The sequence below is a fragment of the Somniosus microcephalus genome, unplaced genomic scaffold, assembly GCF_052327205.1.
Source record: "Somniosus microcephalus isolate GS21.2 unplaced genomic scaffold, FLI_Smic_1.0 unresolved_chr1, whole genome shotgun sequence".
Taxonomy (NCBI): domain Eukaryota; kingdom Metazoa; phylum Chordata; class Chondrichthyes; order Squaliformes; family Somniosidae; genus Somniosus; species Somniosus microcephalus.
Genome location: NW_028225179.1, coordinates 60,894,772 through 60,920,169, shown reverse-complemented (window position 1 = coordinate 60,920,169; position 25,398 = coordinate 60,894,772). Strand labels below are relative to the sequence as shown.

At 47.4% G+C, this 25,398-nt stretch overlaps 1 protein-coding gene across 10 annotated transcripts in view; it reads left to right on the top strand.

Annotated features, from left to right (window-relative positions):
* Positions 1 to 8,630: 8,630 nt before the first annotated feature.
* LOC147095387 (uncharacterized) overlaps positions 8,631 to 25,398 on the top strand; it is a 68,281-nt gene continuing 51,513 nt past the window's right edge. For 3 of the 10 annotated variants that reach the window (XR_015074793.1, XR_015074796.1, XR_015074795.1), the window contains exons 1-2: positions 8,769 to 8,887; positions 15,863 to 15,989. Coding sequence is in view for 6 of the 10 variants with exons in the window: in XM_085974574.1 (XP_085830700.1) it covers positions 8,853 to 8,887; positions 15,863 to 15,989; positions 22,441 to 23,121 (843 nt within the window). In the remaining 4 variants the exon portion in view is untranslated. Of the gene's footprint in view, positions 8,888 to 15,862; positions 15,990 to 21,454; positions 22,165 to 22,440; positions 23,693 to 25,398 lie in introns of those variants that run through there. The other 7 variants (XM_085974574.1, XM_085974575.1, XM_085974576.1 and 4 more) reach the window with 7 other exon arrangements.

Here is a 25,398-nt window from a genome sequence, read left to right as displayed (position 1 = left end):
TCACGATGTCCCGCCCCGCGATCTCCCGATGTCCCGCCCCCCGATGTCCCGAGCCCCGCCCCCCGCGCAGCGGCGTCCCACGCTCCGGAGCCCCGCCCTCCAGATCGCCGATTGCGGCTGAGAGCCCCGCCCTCCCGCACTCCGAGCCCCGGCCGAGCCGGCTTGAAGTTTGCCGGTTGCCGGGGTTACCCTTCCCGCTCACCAAGGCCGAGATTCCGCCCCCCGATTTCCCGAGCCCCGCCCCCCACCCTCCAGAGCAGCGGCGTCCCACTCTCCGGAGCCCCGCCCTCCAGATCGCAGATTGCGGCTGAGAGATCGGCCCCCTGCCCGAACCGAGCGCGGAACAGAGAGACTGCCGCGTCGCAGCTGCTCCTGCTGCGCGCGCACCCTGACCCTCGTGGCTGACGCCGATTGAGTTCGGGGACAGCCGTTTAAAAAAAAGCCAGAGCGGGCTCTCGCGGGCGGGCGGCGCATGCGCGGTTAGTGCCAGCGGCGCGAGGCGGCCCGCGGGGAGTAGGCAGGGAAACCCCGCGGGCTGGCGGCCGTTAGAGCGGGGAGTAGGCAGGGAAACCCCGCGGGCTGGCGGCCGTTAGAGCGGCTCACTTCGGGCCCCGACACCGTCAAACCTGAGAGGGGGAAGTAGAGAGAGACAGAGAGGGAAGAGGAGAAGGAGAGAGAGAGAGAGAGAGAGGGAAGAGAGAGAGAGAGAGAGAGGGAAGAGAGAGAGAGAGAGAGAGGGAAGAGAAAGAGAGAGAGAGAGAAATTTTTGGAGCTTCAAGCCTGCTTGCAGCGGGCCTGGAGACCAGCACCGAGTCCCCCCTGCGCGAGGGTGAGGAGGAGGAGGGGGTTGTTAAACACAATATAAAACTGAAATAAATTGTTCATTAATTCCCTAACACATCATTAAAATATTTACCTTAGTTCCCTAACACACAGAAAGTGTGGGGGAAAAATCGTGAAAAATCAAGATGGCGGCCATTCACTTCGGTTCAGAAGGATAAGGCCCGCCCACACACGCACCGATTGGTCGACCGGTCAGGTCGCCTAAGCGTAGGATTGGTCAATCGTCAAGTCACTCGACACTCAACTGTAGGAAGACCTCGACGTCACACGGTCGCTAATGAGATGCTAATGAGCGGAACGCTGAACGTTTTTGGGATACCGCGGGCGGGATTTTTGTCCGGCCGAAACGTAAATATGCCTATGACCGGTCCAGAATCGCAAGCTTTCTTTTGAGGCGACGCGCGCGTCGGTACGCTCTGTAACTTCCAAACGTATAGAGACCAGGCGGACAGACAGACAGACAGACAGAAGAGCCGCTTTATATATATAGATATAGATAGATAGATAGATAGAAGATAGATAGACCAGCTGAAGTGCCTGGCAGTGCCAAGGCTTTTTCGAGGGCATGTTGTTGTTGGAAGAGAGAAAGAGAGAGCGACTGGGGGGGAGGGAGGGGGGGGAGGGAGGAGGGGGGAGGGGGGGGAAGGGAAGGAGGGGGAAGGGAAGGGAAGGGGGGGAGGGGGGTGGAGGGAAGGGGGGAAGGGAAGGGAAGGGGAGGGGGGGAGAGGAGGGAGGGGGGAGGGCGGGGGGCCCCCCCCGAGGGTTGCGCCCCCCCGAGGGTCGCGCCCCCCCCCCCCTGAGGTGAAGACCGCCGATTGCGGCTGTGTGAGACGGCCGGGGGGCCGGTTGCCAGGGTGACGCTTGACGCTCAGCAAGCCCCGCCCCCCGGCCGAGCCAGAGAGAGACGCAGCGTCTCAGCTCCTGCTGCGCGTGCACCCTAGCGGCGCTGGGCTGAGGCTCGGCTCTCCAGCCTTCGATTGGGGCCGGGAGGTGCCTAGCTCGGGCGTGGGTGCGAAGGAGAAGCCGAGGCTTCGAGGCCTACCTGGAAAAACGGGGAAAGGTAGGAAAATTAATGAGATAAGATAAGTTAATTCGTTTCTAAATCATTTTTTTTTAAAAACAATGTGTTTTAAAAGCAACGTTTTTTTTAAAGACGCAGAAAGCGGGAAAAAGAAAGGAAAAGTTTGGAATCAAGATGGCGGCGACTCACCTCGGTTCAGAACGATAAGGCCCGGCCACACACGCACCGATTGGCCCGGTGGCATACGCCAGCAACCCGGCGTACGATTGGTCGAGCTCGAGGTCACTGTTGCTAATGAGATGCTAATGAGCGGAACGTTGAAGGTTTTTGGGATACCGCGGGCGCGATTATAGCCCGGCCGAAACGTAAATACGCTTAAAACCGTCTCGGAAGCGTAAGCTTTCTTTGGAGGTAACGCGTGCGTAGGTACACCCTGTAACTTTCGAGCGCATGGCCCGACAGACGCACAGGCGATGACAGACAGACAGAATGACAGACAGACAGACAGATGTACCGATTTATATATATAGATAAAGATAACAGATAATAGATAATAGAAACAAGAAGTGAAATCTAGTCAGTGAAATGCTTTTTCCTTGACGAGCCGAGAGCACCAAGCAGCAAGAACACTTAGCTGCCTGGTACGCACGGAGCTCGCAAGGACGGCAGCCATCTTCATCGGCGCCATCTTCATCGGCGCCATCACAAAACAACACATACCCACATATACACGCATACATACTTTAAATATAAATAAAGCAGACATAAAATAAATAAAAGACATAAAAAAGACAGCACATAAAATGAACAAGCAATAATGTAAAAAAAGTAATTTCTACAGTAATTACATTGATATTTCCAGCTCAGACGGGTAATTGAATCCCTACCCACTGTCTCCACATTTCCACAGTTTCTCCATGGAGTGGGTGTCTCTCCAGGATGGACGATCAGTTGAAGCCTCTTCCACACACGGAACAAGTGCACTGTGGCGGAGACCACATAGGGACAATAACACAATTCACAACGTACAGCCAATGTTGTTATATGTACCTAAACACAATTCACTATGTATAGCCAATGTTGTTGTATGTACGTACTGGGTTGGGTTAACGGGGCAGGGTCCCTTTAAGAGCGTCGGTAGCGTGATGACGTCATGCGTCAGTAGCGTGATGACGTCATAGCCCTGCAACGAGGCTGAGACCCTCAGTCCTCATGGAGAGTGAATAAAGTAACACACATTTTGCCTTTGCTGCAACAAAAGTCTGAGAGCCTGTTGATTTCTAGCGACCCCAACATTGGTGATCCCGCTGCTCTTTGGGACGATTCCAAAGACCTCATCCGAAATGGCGACGAATGCCGTTTCCATCAAACTACCCGAGTTTTGGGAACGACAGGCTGCTGCTTGGTTCGCCCAGGCCGAGGCTCAATTTGCACTCCGGGACATCACCGGGACGACACGAGATACTACTACGTCATCTCTGCTCTCAGCAGCTCCACCGCAGCCAGAGTCGTAAACCTGCTCGAGAACCGCCCGGAGCTCAACAAATTCGAAAAGCTGAAAACGCACCTCTTAGAAACTTTTGGACTCACCGAAGCCGAGTGCACACGCCGGCTTCTCTCTCTACCCGGGCTTGGAAACTCCAAGCCCTCGGAGCTGATGGACCACATGCTGGCCCTCCTGGGCACACACAGGCCGTGCTTCCTCTTCAAGGAAATGTTCCTTCAACAGCTGCCAGGTCAGGTACAGTCGGTTTTAGCCAACTCTTCCAGTACCGATTTCCGCGACCTGGCCAAGGAGGCCGACAAATTTTTCTCCGCTGGGCAACAGTACTGCACGGCCACGCGGAGCCCTGACCCCACCGATACAGCCCAACGGCGGCAGCCCCCAAGCCTCTGCTTCTACCACGCGCCGTTCAGCCCCAAAGCCAGGAAGTGCTGGCCCCCGTGCAGTTTTACAGTGTTGAAACAAATGAAAGACCACCCGTCGGCTGCTATGGCTGTCGGCTGTTCAGGCAGTTTGTTATTTATTAAGGACACCGACTCCGGACATCATTTTCTTTGCGACACGGGTGCCCAGGTGAGCATCCTGCCCGCGTCAACCATAGACATGCAAGGGGGGAACCACGGCACCGTCCTCGAAGCCGCCAACGGCAGTTCCATCCGCACCTTTGGGAAACAGAGTGTAGCGCTTTGTTTTGGCGGGCAGCGGTTCACCTGGGACTTTGTCACGGCAAAAGTGTCCACCCCCCTTCTCGGCGCTGACTTCCTTTGCGCCAATGGCCTTTTGGTGGACGTCAATAACCGATGTATCATCAACGCTGAGAATTTCAGCTCGCTCCCGTGTTCCCTCAGCAGGTCCAACACGACGAAGTTATCCAGCGCACTCTCGGCCTCCGACGAGTTTTCCTGGCTCCTCGCCGAGTTCCCGGACCTCACGAAGCCCATGTTCTCGTCCGCCGCCACCAAACACAGGGACGAACACCACATCTCGACCACCGGTCCACCAGTGTACGCCCGCGCTCGGCGCCTCGACCCGGGGAAACTCGCCATCGCTAAAGCCGAGTTCGACACCATGGAGCGCCTCGGCATCATCCACCAGTTGAACAGTCCATGGGTTCGCCCCTCCACATCGCTCCGAAACCAGGCGGTGGGTGGCGGCCGTGCGGCAATTACCGGCGCCGCAATGACGCTACGACCCCCGACCGCTACCCGATTCCACACATCCAGGACTTTGCCACCCGCCTGGCCGGGAAAGTGCTATTCTCGAAAGTGGACCTCGTCCGGGGTTACCACCAGGTCTCTGTCCGGTCGCAGGACGTCCCGAAAACCGTGGTGATCACCCCGCTTGGGTTGTTCGATTTCCTCCGCATGCCATTCGGCCTCGAAAACGCCGCCCAGGCTTTTCAACGCCTAATGGACACCGTGTTACGGGACCTGACATTCCTGTTCGTACACCTGGACAACATCATCATCGCCAGTGCCTCCAGGACAGAGCATGTGTCGTACCTTTGGACTCTCTTCCAACGCCTCAGCCAGCATGGCCTAATCGTCAACCCGGCCAAGTGCCAGTTCGGGCTGTCCTCGATCGACTTTCTCAGGCACCACATCACAAAGGATGGGGCGGTGCCACACCAATTGAAAGTGGAGGCCGTGATGGACTTCCCGCGACCCCTCACTGTGAAGGCCCTGCAGGAGTTTTTGGGAATGGTTAACTTTTACCATCGCTTCGTCCCCCGAGCAGCCCAGCTTAAGTGGCCCCTTTACGAGGCCCTCAAAGGCAAGCCCGACAAGCTCGCCGTCGACTGGTCCGAGGAGATGGCCAATTCATTCATGGACACGAATAGGGCCCTGGCTAACGCAACCATGCTGGCGCATCCGTTACCTGATGCGCCGATCGCTCTCACCACTGACACCTCGGACTATGCGGTCGGCGCCGTCCACGAACAGTGGGTCAACGGCACCTGGCAGCCGCTCGCCTTCTTCAGCCGGCAGCTCTGCCCCAACAAGCGGAAGTACAGCACCTTCGATCACGAGCATAGAAACATAGAAGATAGGAGCAGGAGTAGGCCATTCGGCCCCTCGAGCCTGCTCCGCCATTCAATGAGATCATGGCTGATCATCCAAATTCAGTAACCTGTCCCTGCCTTCTCCCCATATCCCTTGATCCCTTTAGCCTCAAGAAATATATCCAACTCTTTCTTGAATATATTTAATGAACTGGCCTCCACTGCCCTCTGTGGCAGAGAATTCCACAGGTTCACCACTCTCTGGGTGAAGAAATTCCTCCTCATTTCAGTCCTAAATGGCTTACCCCTTATCCTTAGACTATGACCCCTGGTTCTGGACTCCCCGGCCATCCGAAACATCCTTCCTGCATCTCGTCTGTCCAGACCTGACAGAATTATATAGGTTTCGATGAGATCCCCTCTCAATCTTCTAAACTCCAGTGAGTATAAGCCCAATCGACACAATCTCTCCTCATACGTCATTCCTGCCATCCCAGGTATCAGCCTGGTGAATCTTCGCTGCACTCCCTCCATGGCAAGAATGTCCTTCCTCAGGTAAGGTGACCAAAACTGCACACAATACTCAAGGTGCGGTCTCACCAAGGCCCTGTACAACTGTAGCAAGACATCCTTGTTCCTGTACTCGAACGCTTTTGCTACGAAGGCCAACATACCATTTGCCTTCTTAACCGCCTGCTGCACCTGCATGCTTACCTTCAGCGACTGGTGCACAAGAACACCCAGGTCTCTTTGCACTTCCCCTTCTCCCAATCTATTGCCATTCAAATAATAATCTGCCTTCCTGTTTTTGCTACCAAAGTGGATAACCTCACATTTATCCACATTAAATGCATTTGCCATGTTTCTGCCCAATCACCCAACCTGTCCAAATCGTACTGGAGTTTCACGACATCCTCCTCACAGCATACCCTCCCACCCAGCTTTGTGTCGTCTGCAAATTTGGAGATATTACATCCAATTCCCTCGTCCAGATCATCAATATATATTGTGAACAGCTGGGGTCCTAGGACTGATCCTTGCGGTACCCCACTAGTCACTGCCTGCCACTCGGAAAATGACTCATTTATTCCAACTCTTTGCTTTCTGTCCGCCAACCAGTTCTCTATCCAAGTCAATACCTTGCCCCCAATCCCTTGTGCCTTCATTTTGCATGCTAATCTCTTATGTGGGACCTTATCAAAAGTCTTCTGAAAGTCCAAGTACACCAGATCCACTGGTTCTCCCTTATCTATTTTACCAGTTACATCCTCAAAAAGTTCCAGTAGATTAGTCAAGCATGATTTACCTTTTGTAAATCCATGTTGACTTTGTCCGATCCTGTCATTGCTTTGCAAGTGCTCTGCTATTACATCTTTTATAATGGACACTAGCATTTTCCCCACTACCGATGTCAGTCTATAATTCCCCTCTTTTTCTCCACCACCTTTTTTGAATAGTGGGGTAACATTAGCTACACTCCAATCCATGGGTACTGTTCCAGAGTCTATTGTGTTCTGGAAGATAACCAGCAATGCATCTACTATTTCTAGGGCCACTTCCTTAAGTACCCTGGGATGTAGATTATCAGGCCCTGGGGATTTATCGGCCTTCAGTCCCATCAATTTTCCTAACACCATTTCCCTACAAATACTGATTTCTTTCAGTTCCACCCTTTCATCAGACCCTATATTCCCCGGCATCTCTGGGAGGTTATTTGTGTCCTCTTTTGTGAAGACAGAACCAAAATATGTATTTAGTTGGTCAGCCATTTCTTTGTTCCCCATTATAAATTCCCCTGATTCTGACTGCAAGGGACCTATGCTTGACTTCACCAATCTTTTTCTCTTCACATATCTATAAAAGCTTTTACAGTCAGTTTTTATGTTCCCTGCATTCTTACTTTCATATTCTATTTTCCCTTTCTTAATTAATGCCTTTGTCCTCTTTTGTTGAATCCTAAGCTGCTCTTAATGAAGAATTTGATCATATTATGATCGCTCCGACCCAAGGGGCCTTGTACAACAAGATTGCTATTTAATTCTCTCGTTACATAATGCCCAGTCTAAGATGGCCTGATCTCTAGTTGGTTCCTCGACATATTGGTCCAGGAAACCATCCCGTAAACACTCAGGACCGCCCCCAAGGAAGACCGCCAGTCCTCGTCCACCAAGCTCGTCTACGGGCAGCTGCTGCGCGTTCCCGGGGATTTCGTCCCCAACGCAACGGAACCTTGGTCCGCAGCCCGGCAGCGGTCCCACCTTCTGGACAACGCCAAGGTTTTCGCGCTGGTGCCCACGTCGCAGCATGGCCTCCCACAGCCCAACGTTCCGCTCGACCTTCGTGCGGCGGAGTACGTTTTCATCCGCCACGACGCCCACCGGGGACCTCTTCAGCCACCCTACAATGGACCATTCTGCGTCCTCGAAACTGGGGACAAGACCTACGCAGTGGATTTCGGCGGTAAGCTGGACTGCATTTCCGTGAACCATCTTAAGCCGGCCCATCTGGATCTGGACCGACCCGTTGAGTTGGCACAGCCCCCGAGGCGGGGCCGACCTCCGGTTTCTGCACCCTCAGTCCACGACCGAGCGCCCGAGGTCCCTCCGACGAACCCCCCGGTCCCCGCCCCGGAATTGAGGAGCCGTTCCGACCGTGTGATCCGCCCCCCCCAACAACTGACATTGCCAGTGCTAGTGAATTCTTGGGGGACATATGTGGCAGAGACCACATAGGGACAATAACACAATTCACAACGTATAGCCAATGTTGTTATATGTACCTAAACACAATTCACTATGTATAGCCAATGTTGTTATATGTCCGTACTGGGTTGGGTTAGCGGGGCAGGGTCCCTTTAAGAGCATCGGAAGCGTGATGACATCATGCGTCGGTAGCGTGATGACATCATAGCCCTGCAACGAGGCTGAGACCCTCAGTCCTCATGGAGAGTGAATAAAGTAACACACTTGCCTTTGCTGCAACAAAAGTCTCAGAGCCTGTTGATTTCCAGCGACACCAACAGTAGGGTTTCTCCCCGCTGTGAACGGTGCAATGATTTTCAGGCGGTGTTACTGTGTACACGGCCATCCTGTGGAGTCGGTGCCCTCCCTGCACCTGGTGCCAGGTTACTGACGTCACACAGCCCCCGTTGCCGGGTAACTGACGTCACAAAGCCCGCGTTGCCGGGTTACATGACGTCACTAATGCAGAGACGGTTTAACGGCCACCAGATTCAGATCCGGAGCAACACGACCCCGCCTCCGACAGCGAAATTGGGCGGGGCGTGGGTCGCTGCGCCGGGCCCCGATTGCTGGCTGCCCTGTCAATCAGAAGTTTTCAGCCAATAGCAGGGCCGATAACACTGATGCTGAGCGCGTTCTAAGGCCGCACTGCGCATGTCCTGGGTCCCCGGATGATGGCGGTTATTGGAATAAAACAAAATGGCGGTAAGTAGGAGGTGAATTGGAGAGAGCGAAGCCGGAATGGATTGGCTGGAGGATCGTCACCGCGGCCGAGGGTGAGTGTCCCGGGACTGAGCCGTTGCGGGCGTAGTCGGGGAGGGGATAAGCGGGGCTGAGAGTGAGCCAGACACTCATGCTCCCTAAAGTGCGGGGCCCAGACTCGGCCCCCAGACTCCAGCTGGGACTGAAGCAGAGTTTGATCCAGGCTCAGCACAGAGGCCGGACTCTTGTCCTCTTCCCCCCGCCCGCCTGCCCCTGTCTGGAAAGCCCCGGATCCCCAGCACAGACTTTATTCTCCGCTTTGTTCACCGGTGCCGCCACCTTTAGAGATTTGAGCACCGACACCCCCGGCTCTCTCTCTCCTCCCGCCCCCTTTAATATCCCCCCCGTTTGGCTCCTCTTGCCTCCTCATTCTCCCTCAGACTCTCCGCCCTCCTTCACACTCTCTGCGCTCAATCCCACCGGCCCTGTGTCCGCCCATTCCCCCAGCCGGTCTGTCCTCCTCACTCTTCACCACACGGCCCAGGCTCGGCTCATCGGCGCGGCGCTCAGTCCCGCCCCGAGACCCCGCGTTCACGGCAGCTTCAGACCGACACAACCGGCCTCAGAGCCACAGACAGTTTGATGGGACCGTGTAGAGGGAGCTTTACTCTGTATCTAACCCGTGCTGTACCTTCCCTGGGAGTGTGTGATGGGGCAGTGTAGAGGGAGCTTTACACTGTATTTAACCCGTGCTGTACCTGCCCTGGGAGTGTTTGATGGGGCAATGTAGAGGGAGTGTACAGTGTTCACACTCTCTCTCTTTCTCCCTCTCTCCGTGTCTCCCTCTTCCCCCTCTGTCTCTGTAATTGAAGCCGATTGGTTATTTTGCAAATTTATCTGAAATTTTAGAGCAATTGACCAGTGATTCCTGCTGATTACGTATTTCGTATAGGACACAGATGGTTCGGGGGAGCAGAGCTCTTGGTCATGTTGAAATAATGCTAAACAGATTATTGTAGAGACCGACTAGCAGTGGAAGGAAACTGTCAGCATAACTATAAAAAGTGTAAAATACATATCCTGGTCATGGGAGATTTTAACTGCACCAAGTGATCTGTCGAGAAGAGGTAGGGAAAGCGGAAAAGGGAATGGAGTATTTACAGTGTGTTCAGCACTCCTTTCTTACCCAGTACGTAAGAAGCCCAACGAGAGAGGAATCACTGATGGATCTATAATGGGAAATGAACCAGAGCAGTTAAGAGAATTTGAGCTTAGGTGAAAATCTACATTATCAATCACAACATAATACTACTTATGTCTTTCTCAATCATTATTAAGATTATGAAAAAGTTGATTTTGAGGTGATGACAATGGAACAGAAGAAACAGACGAAGAGAGAGAACATCAGTGGGAAATATTTAAAAAGGTGATCAGTGGAGTTCAAGAGAAATATATTCCACTACAGAACAAGAACAAACTAGCCAATAATAAAACACCAGGGCTGAATAAAGAGATGAGGGTAAAATGGATACTGAAGGAAAATGCTGAGTACAGTGAAAATAAAGGAGAGGATGACAAAAGGTAATTGGAAGAGGCTGGGAAAGAGTAAGAAAAACAATTAGGAAGGTGAAAAGGAACTGCAAAATTAAATTATCAAGGAATATAAAAAGAAATAGTAAAGTATTGTACAGGCACATCAATAATAGGAACTTCAGGATAGGGACAGAGCCACTAAAGGATCACAAGATAAACCAACAGGTAATGACAGCGAAATGGCAGAAATATTGGATACAAAAGCCTGACCTGCTGAGTATTTGCAGCGCCTGACTGGCTGAGTATTTCCAGCATTTTTTGTTTGTTTCAGAAACATTGGATAGTTACTTTGCCTCAGTTTTTACCAGGTAGACAAAAAAGGTGGACATGACATTGGAAGAAGAGATGAGAAGAGAGATCAAGGACATATAAAATAGAAAGGGTGAAATATTTGATAAGCTAGCAAGTTAGAGGATAAAACCCCGATACTAAAAGAAGCAAGGGAGAGAGAGCGCGCAGAGGCTCCATTACATATACGCAGGAATAGTGTAATTTACAGATGACACCAAATTCTGGTGTATAGTTAATATTGAGGAACACTGACAAAATACAAGATGTTAATAAACTGGCAGGTTGGTGTGTAAATGGCAAATTAATTTCAATACAGATAGATGAGAGATGCTACAATTTTGGTAGGAGGAATAAGGAAACATACCCCTTGTAAAGTTAGTGTCTAAATGGGGTAGAGGAGCAAAGGGATCCAGAGGGACAGATGCACAAATTATTAAAAGCAGGTTAACCAGGCCATAAAAATGCAGACAAAGCACCGGGGTTCATTTCTAGAATGATAGATATGCAGAGAAGGTATTTTAAACATGTATAGAACCTTGGTTAGACCCCACACTGAGTTCTAAAAGCTTTCCCACCACCAAGGTTAAGCTGACTGGCCTGTAATTGCCAGGTTTATCCTTCTCTCCTTGTTTGAACCAGGGTGTAACATTTGCAATCCTCCAGTCCTTTGGCACCACCCCTGTAATCTAAGGAAGATTGGAAGATTGTGGCCAGCACCAACGCAATTTCTACCCTTCCTCCCCACAGTAACCTCGGGTGCATCCCATCCGGACCGGGTGACCTCTTCACTTTAATTACCGCCAGCCTGTCTGGTACCTCCTCTTCATCTATTTTATCTCATCCAGTATCCCAGCAATCTCCTCGTTTACCATAACTTTGACAAATCCTCTTCCTTAGTTAACGCCGATGCAACGTACTCATTTCGTACCACAGCCATGCCTTCTGCCTCCACCAGTAGTTCTCCATTTTGGTCCCTAATAGGCCCCACCTCCCCTCTGACGACCCTTTTTCTGTTAATATGCTTAAAGAAGACCTTTTGGATTACCGTTATGTAATTCTGTGGTGAATTCTGAAAAGACATGGTATAGCACTCGAAACAATCTTCAGCAAGGGGCTGGGTGTCAGAGGGTCAAAACTCCGACCTTTCACCCCTACCGATCTGAAGGTCTTGTGTAAAATGAATGTGGGGATGTCAAACACAGTCCTTGGTGAGAGGTCGGATTTGTGCCAAACTAGGCCGTTTGACAGTTCAAGATTTCCACTCGGCTTTGTGTGAAGACGTGCTCCCTGACCTCACCCCTGAATGGACTGTTTATAATGTAAATATTATGCCCTCTTCTTCTGGACTCCCACTAGAGGAAAGAGTTTCACTGTCATTTTGTCAGACTTGATTTGAGGCTTTTGACGAGGTAACAGAGGGTGGATGAGGGCTGTTCAGTTGATGCTGTGTATATGGACTTTAAAAAGGCGTTTGAAGAAGTACCACGTAATAGGCTTGTTGGCAAAATTGAAGCCTGTGGGATAAAAGAAGCAGCAGCAGCAGGGATACAAAATTGTCTAAGGGATAGAAAACAGAGAGTTGTGGTGGATGCTGTTTTTTGGACTGGAGGGGGAGGTATTCAGTGGTGGTCCCCAGGGATCAGTACCAGGATAACTGCTGTTTTTGATATATATTCATGACCTGGATTAGGATAAAGGGCACAATTTTGAAATTTGCAGCTGACTCAACTTGGGAGTGATTAAAACAGTGAGGAAGTTAGTAATAGACTTCAAGAGGATGTAGACAGGCTGGTGGATTGGACGGACACATGGCAGATGAATTACAACACAGAAAAGTGTGAGGTTATACAGTTTGGGAGGAAGAATGAGAAGAGACAATGCAAGCGAAATGGTACAATTTTAAAAGGGTTGCACGAACACAGACCTGGGGGGATGTTTGTGCACAAATCTTTGGTGGCAAGACAGGTTAACAAAGCAATTGTGGTTAATAAAGCCAATGGGTTCCTGGGCTTTATAAATAGAGGCGTAGAGTACAAAAGCCAGGAATCGATGGTAAACCTGTATAAAACACGAGTTTGGCCTCAGCTGGAGTATTGTTCAATTCTGGGCACCACACTAGGAAGGACGTGAAGGCTTTGGAGAAGAGACTTGCTAGAATGGTTTCAGGGATGAGGGATTACAGTTACTTGGATAGACGGAGAAGCTGCGATTGTTCTCCTTAGAGCAGAGAAGGCTAAGAGGAGATTTGATTGAGGTGTTCTAAAATGAAGAATTGTTTAGATAGAGTAAATGGAACAACTTGTATTGATATAGCACCTTTAACGTAGTAAAACATCCCAAGGTGCTTCGCAGGAACCGCATAAGATGATATTGGGGCAGATGACCAAAAGCTTGGTCAAAGAGTTAGGTTTTCAGGAGCGTTTTAAACAGGCCATGAAAATGTAAACACAGCACTGGGGTTCATTTCTAGAGAGATCGAATTGCAAAGCAGCGAAGTTATGTTAAACTTGTAGATTCTGTTAGAACCTTGGTTAGACCACACTTGGTGCACTCTGTACAGTTCTAGTCTCCTTATTATGAAAAGGATAGAGAGACACTGGAGAAGGTGAAACAAAGATTGACGAGAATGATACCAGAACTGAGAGGTTCTAAGTATCCAGAATGACTGACCGTGCTGGGGCTCTTTTCTCTAGAAAAGTGAAGTCCGAGGGGTTATTTATTAGAGATCTGTATAATTATGAAGGTTTGATCGGGTAGATGACTAAGATGTTGCCACTTGTGGGGAATCCAAAATTAGGGGTCATAAATATAAGATAGTCACTAATAAATCCAATAAGGAGCTCAGGAGAAACCTCATTACCCAGAGAGTGGTTAGAATGCAGAACTTGCTGGCACATGGAGTAGTTGAGGGGATTAGCAGAGTGTCTTTAAGGGGAAGCTAGATAAGTACGAGGTAGAAAGATATAGACGGATATGATGATAGGATGAGGTAAAGTAAAGTGGGTGGAGGCTTGTGTGGAACATAAACACCGGCTGGACCTGTTGGGCTGAGTGGCCTGTTTCTGTGCTGTAAATACTATGTAATTCTACGGTGAATTCTGAATAGACACGGTACAGCACTCGAAACAATCTTCAGCAAGGGGCTGAGGGTCAAAACTCTGACCATTCACCCCATCCCATCTGAAGGTCTTGTGTAAAATGAATGTGGGGAGTTCAAACACAGTCCTTGGTGAGAGGTCAGATTTGTACCACACTGGGCTGTAAATCGGCAGACTGGTTGTTACGTGCCGAACAAGTGCCTTCAAAAGCCTGTTTAAAACCTCTCTCTCCATCACTGATCTCAATCCACCTACAACCTTAACCCGTTCTCTGCTGCTCAGTCTGTTTGTGTCTCTACGAGCGTGTGTTTCTGTGTCCCACTGTACGTGTGTTTTTGTGTGTGTCTGTATATGTGGGTATGTCTCTAGGTGTTTCTGCATGTGTCTTTTGTGCTGATGTGTGTCTCTAAACAGAACCCTACCTAATGAAAATATATCAATTTTAGGCTTGAATATTTCAATTGAGCTCCAGCATGAACAGCTTTTTGGGGAAAGTTCCAGATTTCTACTACCCTTTGTGTGAAGAAGTGCTTCCTGACATCACACCTGAACGGCCTAGCTTTAATTTTAAGCTTTTACCCCTTGTTTTGGACACTCCCACCAGATGAAATAGTATCTCTCGATCATCATAAAACCTCAATGATCGCATCCTTAATTTTCTATATTCAAGTTTATAAATTCAGGAACAGAAATGGTATGGAGCGGGGAGGGGAGCAGAGTAACAGTGGTAATGTCTAGGTAATGAAGAGGGAGCTCAGTATTTTACCTGCCTTTGAGGGCTCGATGCTGACACTCTATAAAGTGGAGGTAGGAACAGGAGTCGGCTATTCAGCCCCTCGAGCCTGTTCCCCCATTCAGTGAGATCATGGCTGATATGTATCATAATTCCATCCACCTGCCTTGGCTCTGTATCCTTTCTCGACCCTTGCCTGGCAAAAATCTATTGATCTGGGAATTAAATTATTAATTACGCGAGCATCTACTGCTTTTTGTGGGAGAGTTCCATACTTCTACCTCCCTTTGCGTGAAGAAGTGTTTCCAAACTTCTTTACTGAATGGCCTGGCTTTGATTTTGAGATTATGTCCCCTTGACCTGGACTCCTCAACCAGTGGAAATAGTTTCTCTCTCTCTACTGTGACAATTCCTTTTAACATCATAAAATCCTCAATCAAATTAAATTACCCCTTAACCTTGTATATTCCATGGACTACTAGCCCAGTTTATGTAATCTCTGCTCACACAATCCTGGAACTCCCTCCCTAACAGCACTGTGGGAGTACCTTCACCACATGGACTGCAGTGCTTCAAGAAGGTGGCTCACCACCATCTTCTCAAGGACAATTAGGGATGGGCAATAAATGCTGGCCTTGCCAGCGATGCCCACATCCCAGGAACAAATAATAATTTAACCTTTGGTACCCTGGTTACATTCTGGTCTATCTGTGCTGCACTCTCTCCAAGGCCAGTATATCCTTCCTGAGGTGCGGTCCCAGAACTGAATGCAATTCTCCAGATGGGGTCTTTCCAGAGCTCTCTACAGCTGAAGCACCAACATTCCATTAGCCTCTTTAATTATTTTAGTACCTGTCCACGAGCTTTTACTGATTTAAGTACTTTGACCCCTAAACCTCGCCAGTAAGAGGTGTGGGGTGTGTGTATTTTCTGTTTAAATTGGTGCATTCGGTTTCATTTGATTCTGGTATTTTAACAGCAACAAACAACTCCTGCAAACCCTCAGCAACTGAATCTCTATTTGGATTCATTCACCAGTCCCGGTGACTGCTCCAACTCACCCTATGTATCTGTGTGTCCCACTATCCTTCCCCTGTGGGTTCGGATGTTGCAGACCGAAACAGTGAAAGATCCAGTGATGGATTCCCACCAACCCGAGCTCTCCACGTTCTCACTGAATGAAACCTTCCTTCACGGGAAGCAGGCTCTGTTTGATTGTTGAGGTCCTGTAACCCCTGACCCTGTGTTACTGCTGTCATAATAATGGGCTGTACTCAGAAATAAAACTTACTGCATTGATCACAGCTTCACATCCGTGGTTTGTTTCTCTTTAGGATCAGTGTGCCGGAGGACAAGGTGTCCGGGGATGAAATGAGACTGGGAGAAGATTTGGGAATCGCAGGAAATGGGAAGAGGAAACTGGCACAGGGAATCTCTGTGTCTAATAACACATTCAGAAAGGTACTGAGATAAGACGGGTGTCCCAGAGCGTCAGCACTCTGACCATTTGGGGTTTAAGCTGTTTAACTTGAAACGGTATCTTCAGGCAGATTGGAAATGGACAACTATTGCATCAGACTGACAGATCGTTTGATGGGACAGTGTAGAGGGAGATTTACACTCGATCTAACCCGTCCATCCTCTATCTTGTTTTTTCTCTTTCGCTATCTGCCTCATTCAATTTCTCTCTCTTTGCCTCAACTTACTCTGCCTCACTCTCGTCTCTATTTCTTTCTCAATGGCTCTATCTCTGTTCGCCACATTTTTTCTCTCTCATTCACCTTCGCCTCAGATAAGGCGACCAAAACTGCACACAATACTCAAGGTGTGGTCTCACCAAGGCCCTGATCTACTGCAGCAAGACATCCTTGCTCCTGTACTCGAATCCTCTCGCTATGAAGACCAACATACCATTTGCCTTCTTAACCGCCTGCATGCTTACCTTCCGCGACTGGTGCACAAGGACACCCAGGTCTCGTTGCACTTCCCCTTTTCCCAGTCTATTGCCATTCAGATAATCTGTCTTCCTGTTTTTGCCACCAAAGTGGATATCCTTGCATTTATCCGCATTATACTGCATCTGCCCAATCACCCAACCTATCCAGATCATACTGGAGTTTCTCTGCATCCTCCTCACAGTGCACACGCCCACCCAGCTTTGTGTCATCTGCAAACTTGGAGATATTACATCAAGTTCCCTCTTCTAGATCATTAATATATATTGTGAATAGCTGGCGTCCTAGCACCGATCCCTGCGGTACCCCACTAGTCACTGCCTGACACTTGGAAAAAGACCCATTTATTCCAACTCTTTGCTTCCTGTCTGCCAACCAGTTCTCTATCCAAGTCAATACCTTACCCCCAATCCCATGTGCTTTAACTTTGTACGCTAATCTCTTATGCGGGACCTTATTGAAAGCCTTCTGAAAGCCCAAATACACCACATCCACTGGTTCTCCTTTATCTATTCTACCAGTTACATCCTCAAAAAATTCCAGTAGATTAGTCAAACATGATTTACCTTTTGTAAATCCATGTTGACTTTGTCTGATCCTGTCACTGTTTTCCAAGTGCACTGCTATTACATCTTTTATAATGGACTCGAGCATTTTTCCCACTACCGATGTCACGCTATAATTCCACGTTTTCTCTCTACCACCTTTTTTAAATAGTGGGGTTACATTAGCTACCCTCCAATGCATGGGAACTGTTCCAGAGTCTATATAATTTTGGAAGGTGACCAGCAATGCATGTACTATTTCTCGGGCCACTTCCTTAAGTGCCCTAGGATGTAGATTATCAGGACTTGGGGAATTATCGGCCTTCAATCTCGTCAATTTCCCTAACACCATTTCCCCACAAATACTGATTTCATTCAGTTCCACCCTCTCATTAGACCCCATGTTCCCTGACATCTCTGGGATAAAATAAGTAAAATACATATCATAATCATGGGAGATTTTAACTGTACCAAATAATCTGGCAAGAGGCGGTAGGGAAAGGGGAAAAGGTTTAAGATAATGATTGCAAAAAACAAAAGTATAGATTGGAAAAATATGATTTTGAGATGATGTAAATGGAACTGGTGAAGATAAACTGGAAGAGAATATTGACAAACAAAGAGAATAGCAGCGGGAAATATTTAAAAAGGTGATCAATAGAGTGTAATAAAGAATAGATTTGCCTTTCTAATCTAGGCTTTATTAACTTAAAAACACTGTAGCACATCTTCAACACCCAGTCCCAACTAAAGGCTGGAAAGAACTGAATTTAAGATGGCCACCACAAATCCCATGAAATCAACTACCAATGAGATTACAGCATATATCCCAAGGCAGGAAACAAACAACCAATCACAATACTTCTTACTAAACATAAAGATGCAGGGCATCAGGCAGTACCATTTCCCACTGTGTATTCTTAAGGTTCCGGGATGTCAAAGCCAACATAACTGCCTTCCAGATCACCCCATTGTATCGTTCGCACTGTCCATTACCCTGGGGATTATACGGGGTAGTTCTGCTAGTAGAAATTCCCCGACTCTGAAGGTATTCCTTCAGCTGGGAAGACATAAAAGAACTTCCCTGATCCGAATGGATATACGCAGGCATCCCAAAGATGACAAAAAGTTGAGTCAGACATTTGATAACTGTAGCAGCTGATACATCTGCGCAAGGAAAAGCAAAAGGGAACCTTGCAAACTCATCCACAACAGCAAATATATATCGGTTTTGAGTAGTTGAAGGAAGAGGCCCCTTGAAATCGACGCTCAAACGTTCAAAAGGAGAAGTAGCCTTTATAAGATGAGCTCGTTGAGGCTTAAAGAAATTCGGTTTACACCGAGCACAGATAGAACATGATGAAGTCATCCGCTTGACGTCTTCAACTGAAAAGAGCAAATTCTTACTGCGTACGAAGTGTATCATCCTCGTAACCCCCAGGAAGGCATAAGGCATTGTGAAGATTAATAAGCGTATCTCCGTGAATCACAGAACAATAAGCCCTCGACAGCGCATCAGCAGCAACATTATCCTTCCCCGGACGATAAACTATATCAAAATGGTAACATGCCAACTCAATCCTCCACCTCATTATTTTATCATTCTTAATCTTTCCAAAATGTTTGACATCAAACATAAAGGACACAGACTTATGATCAGTTACCAACGTAAAATGTCGCCCCGATAAATAATGTCTCCATTTACGCAGTGCTTCTACTATTGCATATGCCTCTTTCTCTATTGAGGAATGCCTTTTTTCGCTATTGTTCAAGGTACGTGAGAAAAAGGCCAGAGGTCTTCCATTTTGGTTCAGAGTAGCCCCAATTGCAAAATCAGAAGCATCCGTCTCAATCACAAAAGGAACCTGCTCATCAATAGAATGCACAACTGCTCCAAGGATATCCTTTTCTAAATTATCAAAACACGCCCTGGCCTCCCATGATAGAGGATATGTCGTAACCCGAATAAGAGGCCGGATCTTGTGAAAAATTTGCAATCCAATTAGAATAGTAAGAAAACAGTCCAACAACTCGTTGCAAAGCCTTAGAATTAGTAGGACAAGGTAAATCAATCAATGGTCGCAGACGTTCTGGGTCTGGTTTAATCTTGTTTCTCGAGATAATGTACCCCAGTAGATTTACCTCCGTGGTCGAAAAGGTACACTTCTCTTTATTGAAAGTTAAACCAACTTTTTCCGCAGCTTGAAGGAATCTTTCTAAATTAGAATCATGCTCCACCCTTGATTTGCCACACACCGTGATGTCATCTAAGTATGAAAAGGTGTCAGAGAGAGAGTTATCACTTATAAAAGCATCCATTGCCCGTTGAAAACAAGCAACACCATTCGTAACACCAAATGGTATTCGGCAAAACTGATACAGCTTTCCACCAGCCTCAAAGGCTGTATATGGTTGATCCTTCTTAACAATAGGAATCTGATGATAAGCACTCTTTAGGTCAATAGTGCTTAAAACCTTATACTGAGATACTTTATTGATAAGCTCATCAATCTTAGGCAAAGGGTACGCATCTAATTGAGTATACCTATTAATAGTTTGGGAATAGTCTATCACCATTCGTTTCTTATATCTCTCGTTAGTCGTGACAACTACCTGTGCCCGCCAAGGCGAACAACTAGGTTCAATGATTCCTTCCAATAAGAGACGTTGAACTTCAGAATTAATAAATTCTGTATCCTGACTGCTATACCTTCTTGACTTGGTAGCAATTGGCTTACAATCCGGCAGCAAATTGGAAAAAAGTGATAATGGAGAAATGGATAAAGAGGTTAATCCACAAATAGATAAAGGTGGCATTGTCCCTCCAAATGAAAGACTGAGACTCTCGTGTAACTGAAGCACATCATGACCAATCAAAATATCCGCACAGAGATTAGGCAAAACAGATAGGCGTATATCAGTATACGTATTACCTAGAAGAATCAATTTCACAAGGCAACAACCAGCTACTTGTGAAGTGAGAGTCGTCTGAGCCATACACACCTGATAGGAAACAAGTGAAATTTTCAAATGCTTCTCCTTTACAAACTGAAGACTTATAAAACTCTCGGTACTGCCCGTATCTATAAGGGCCTTCACTTCCAACCCATTAACTTGGGCCGTAACTATAGCTTTGCTTAGGCTATGAGCAAATGCAGCAGAAATTGATGCAATAAACGCTCTATCTAAAGGCTGAATAGTCACAGAGGAGGTAATTGAACCTAATGATTTACACACACACGTGCGTAATGACCTCTCTTGCCGCGTTTACTACACACAGCCTCCCGAGCAGGACACTTCAGATGAGGGTGCCGGACGTTCCCACAAAAATAACACTTCTGAATCCTAGAGGCAACAGCCGCTGAAATAGAAACTGTTTCAAAATCTAGTAAACCACTCCTATTAAGTCCACATAATTCCTTTTCATCCGGAACTGCCGAAACCACAGTCACAGGCCGATTAAAAAGAGCATAAGAATCTGAACTTCTCTGAGCCACATCCAATGTAGAAGCTTGCTCAAAAGCACTCTTAAGATCCAAAGTCTTATTTTCTAACAACCGCTGATGAATTGATCTAGACAGTAATCCATTAATAAAAGCATCCCGTACCGATTCTTCCTTATATTCTTCAGCCGTCACGGCCTTATAATTACAGTTAACACTAAGGCACCGAAGTGCTTGTAAATAAGTATCCAAAGATTCTCCCACCTGCTGCCTACGGGCAGATAGAAGGTGACGTGCAAATACCTCATTCTTTGGTTTAACAAAAATCTATTCCAATGTAGAAATAGCCACTTCGTAAGTTTTACAGTCCAAAATGTACTTATACACATCCGGAGCAATGTAGTTGATCAGCATATTCAGCTTATTTAGAGACTCTTGATCCAACACGCCCAAAAAGTTTTTAAATGTACAATACCAATGTTTCCATTTATCATCCACTCCTGCAGAATTGGGGTCAGCATTGAATCGTTCTGGTTGAAGATATCGCTCCATTCTGACAAAGTTAATAAATTGAAATAAAGAATAGATTTGCCTTTCTAATCTAGGCTTTATTAACTTAAAAATCCTGTAGCACATCTTTCAACACCCAGTCCCAACTAAAGGCTGGAAAGAACTGAATTTAAGATGGCCACCACAAATCACATGACATCAACTACCAATGAGATTACAGCATATATCCCAAGGCAGGAAACAAACAACCAATCACAATACTTCTTACTAAACATAAAGACTAATCACCACATAGAGTTCATGAGAATTATATTCCACTAAAAAAGAACAATCTAGCCAATAATGAAACTCCAGGAATGAATAAAGAGATGAGGGCAAAATTGAAACGAAAGAAAAAGGCGTACAGTGACTGTTGTATCCTGAAAAGTGGACCCGGTGTTGTGCCACTTCACACTTAACCCTTTCCCCTTCAGAGCGGACTAAGTGATGTGGCGGAGGTGGAAAGGGTGGCCAGCTTTAAGTTCCTCGGAGTGCACATCACGGAAGACCTCTCCTGGTCCCTCAACACCTCCTCTCTGGTGAAGAAGGCCCAGCAGCGCCTATATTTCTTGAGGAGGCTGAAGGGATGTAATCTGTCACCCCTGATCCTCTCTAACTTCTACCGCTGCACTATAGAGAGCATCCTGACAAGCTGTATCACGGTATGGTATGGCAGCTGTAGCTCCCATGACCGGAAAGCCCTGCAGCGGGTAGTCAAAACTGCCCAACGCATTACCGGCAACCGGCTACCGACCATAGAGCATATATATCAGAAACGCTGCCTACGGAGGGCACGGTCCATCATCAAAGACCCTACCCACCCCAGCCACAGTCTGTTCGCCCTCCTACCATCTGGAAGATGCTACAGATGCATTCGCACCCATACGACCAGATTTAGGAACAGCTTCTTTCCCAGGGCTGTCATCCTACTGAACTCCACAAATAAACACTAAAGCCTGCACATCTGCCAATGCACTTTATTATGGTCATATTTATGCTAATATACTGCAAGCCAAATGTATAAATGTATGTTGAATGTTAAGTGTCCTAATCCAAATTGTACACTCTCGGGAGCCGCAAGCCTACATTTCGTTGTACTGCACTTGTGCACTAACAATGACAATAAAAGTTGATTTGATTTGGTGATTGTGGTAAACCACTGTTGTTGTTGTTGTTACACACTGTTGTACCTATGCATGCCTCAACGTGTCTCGGCTGGCTCCACCCACACAGGCCCAGGTATAAAGGTGATTGACCTGCAGCCCCCTGCTTTCTTGGAACCCAGTCAACCACGAGAGGCATGCTCTGTTATTTGCTAATAAAAGCCTTTAGTTACTCTCATAACTCTCAGTCTTTTATGAGTAATTGATAGCGCATCAATTTTATTAGCAAAAACAAAATGTTGACATTTGCTGAACAGCAGGCTGCTGCACCAAACGCTGAGCAACAGGAGCTGCTGCGAGCCCTCAGACCAATATGCCTGGACCTAGACCCCCAAGAAGCGGGTTCGGCTACCAAATTCGCGCATTGGCTGCGTTGCTTCGAGGCCTACCTGCAAGCCTCAACTGTGACCCTGGACGAAAACAAGTTGGAAATCCTGGCCTCAAAGGTGAGCCACCAAGTTTATACAATAATCCAGGACGCGACGACCTACGCGGCGGCTATCGGTCTGCGAAAAGGGCAATACGCACGCCCGGTAAATACGGTCTATGCCCGGCACCTCTTAAGATCCCGCAGACAGCAGCCCGGGGAATCGGTGGAGGCCTTCCTACGGGCACTACGGATACTCGGCCGAGACTGCGATTGCAAAGAAGCATCAGCCGCAGCACACACGGAGGGACTGATCCGAAATGCTTTCGTTGCGGGTCTAAGGTCCGACTACTCCCGGCAGAGACTGTTGGAAAAGGGAGAAATGGACCTGAGAAAGGCAGTGTACCTCGCGCTCTCGCTCGACGCGGCCCACAGGAATATGGACGCCTTCTCCCCTAACCGCTCCGCAACGTGGACGCCACAACCTTGGGTCATGGGACCGCCACCTTCAACTGCTGCTGCGATGTCCAAGGCACAGAAATGTTATTTTCAGTCTTTTATGAGTAATTGATAACGCATCATTGATATACAAAGTCGACGCTTAGCTTTGGTACAGATGACAGACTTCGAGTGAAGGATGGTTCAAAACGGTCTTCACATGCCTGGGGAGAACCTTCTGAGGCCCCTCTCAGATCCGACTCCACCGATTCCCTAGCGACAATCACAATTATACAAAAAACAAACCCCCCTCCCTTGGGGCGGGGATAAAGCTATTCAGCATATACAGAGTTATAGCTAAATGGCAATTATAAACTGTGACATTTCATCTTCTGCCACCCACAAATCCCACATTTTCTGTTATCCGTTGGTCCCGTCACCTCCTGACTGTGGGGCCTCAGCTTAATTGCTCTACAACCATCCATTTGCCCGTAGCCAGGTGGTTTTGCTTGTTACATGTTTTCTTAAGATAACAGTCCTCGTTGAGGCGTGCAAAGCACAGACTTTGGCCTCATCCCGGGTTACCTCTGCAAAGCCAGCACTCTCTGATTAGTCCCACCATACTTTGAAGAATGGAACCCTGTTGTGATTTACAATAAACAAATTCTTAGGTGCGTTATCTCGCATATGTGTTGTCTCGCCTGGCCAAACAGACATCCTCCTTAATCTTCCCATGAGTTGTTCTGCAGTTTAATCTCTCAGCATTTGAAGTCACTTAATTATGTTTTAAAACTTAGCTGGGTAAATGCAATATACAGTCCTCTATATCGCTTAACTCAGGGTAGGGATTAAACCATTACCTCCATCTTGTACATTGGTGCTGTATTATACATATTCTAACATTAAAACTAAATTATACATATTCTAACATACAAACTAAGGTATAATAGTAATTTGGCTACTTCAGTCCCCCCTTATGGCCCATTGGTCATTTTGACCCAATACGGCCAATATGCTGCAGTTTAAGATTGTTTGCTATGAGGACCGTTGCCCTTGTGGTACAGGAAAAGTTCTGATATCCGGCACCAACGGGACCGGCGTGTTGCCGATCTATCAAAAGTGCCGGACATGCAAAGTCAACGTTGAAGCATACGGAGATTAAAATCTCCGTATTTAACAACAAACACTGTTGCTCAACAACAGCTCGTAAACACTCAGCCCGTACCTTGAAGCGTCTCTGAAGCTGTTGCGAAGCTACAAAGACGCTTTCCAGAGCCTGCCTGTTAACTGAATGCTAGGAGAAGAAAAAGAAAATAACTAAAACGGCTGCTGATTTCTGCCGTTAGAGCAAAGTTTCCGGCCATACAACCTCCGGATAAACCAAAGTTTCCTGTACCAAGCCAGAGTGCCTAGTACTCATACTTCCGCAATCCTAAACGCAGTCTTCATAATGATTCTTCTCATGCCCTACCCCTTGCTTGTTGGTGGTTAGTAACAGTGTTTCTTTCTCTCCTTCCTTCGTTATTTGTTTGGTTATGGCCTGTGCTAGGTTGTGGTTCTTTTGCCATTGGCAACATCCACAAATTAAGAACAAAAGGTTCATTAATACGGCGCCTTGCACAACTACCAGCACGTGTGACATGATCCTGATCCAGGGGTGTATATCGACATTTAGCCCCCAATTCCAGATCTTATTGTACCAAGGAGTTTCCGCTAATGTTGTACCAATGTCTTTTTGTTGTTTCTTTAAGTCGTCCTCTATTTTATGATAATACTTTAAAATTTCCTTCGTTTCCTGCTGTAATTTCTTCCAACCCTCCTCTTCCTCTAACTTAGGAATTGCCTTGGGCTCTGGTATGACATAAGCTTCAACGTCTTTATTAAGTACCATACTATCAAGTGACCATGTTTTTGTTTCCTCTGGTCTTGGTGGGTGTATATATTGATGTCCTATCTGTGTAGATATCTTTGGATCAAAACAAAAGTTTGGTTGGGGAATGGGACAAATCATATCTTGATATTCATATTTCTGTTCAGTTGTGGTGACACAAAATGTCCCGTTGTTCCTTGGTGCTACCCTTGTCCGGTGTATTCCCCTTGGGTGTACCTCAAGGGTGCAATTGGCGATTTTTGTGAATCCGCACTCGGATGTGTCTCCCTCGGTGGGGGGGGGGGGCGGTGTGCACGCCCATGTCCTTCCCTTGTGGTGGCACCCGTCCATTACCACCTCCCTTAAGGTTCCATTCTTCTGTTTATTATCTTCATCCCCTTCCCAAAGTGCCTTGGTAGGGACATCATGATACTTAACCCAACTTTCCCTTTGTATCTCTCCTATGTTAATCACGTTGTATAGGGGCTGTCCCTCTTCTGGGAGTTGTGGGATTGCTATTACAAAGCCAATCACCTTAGT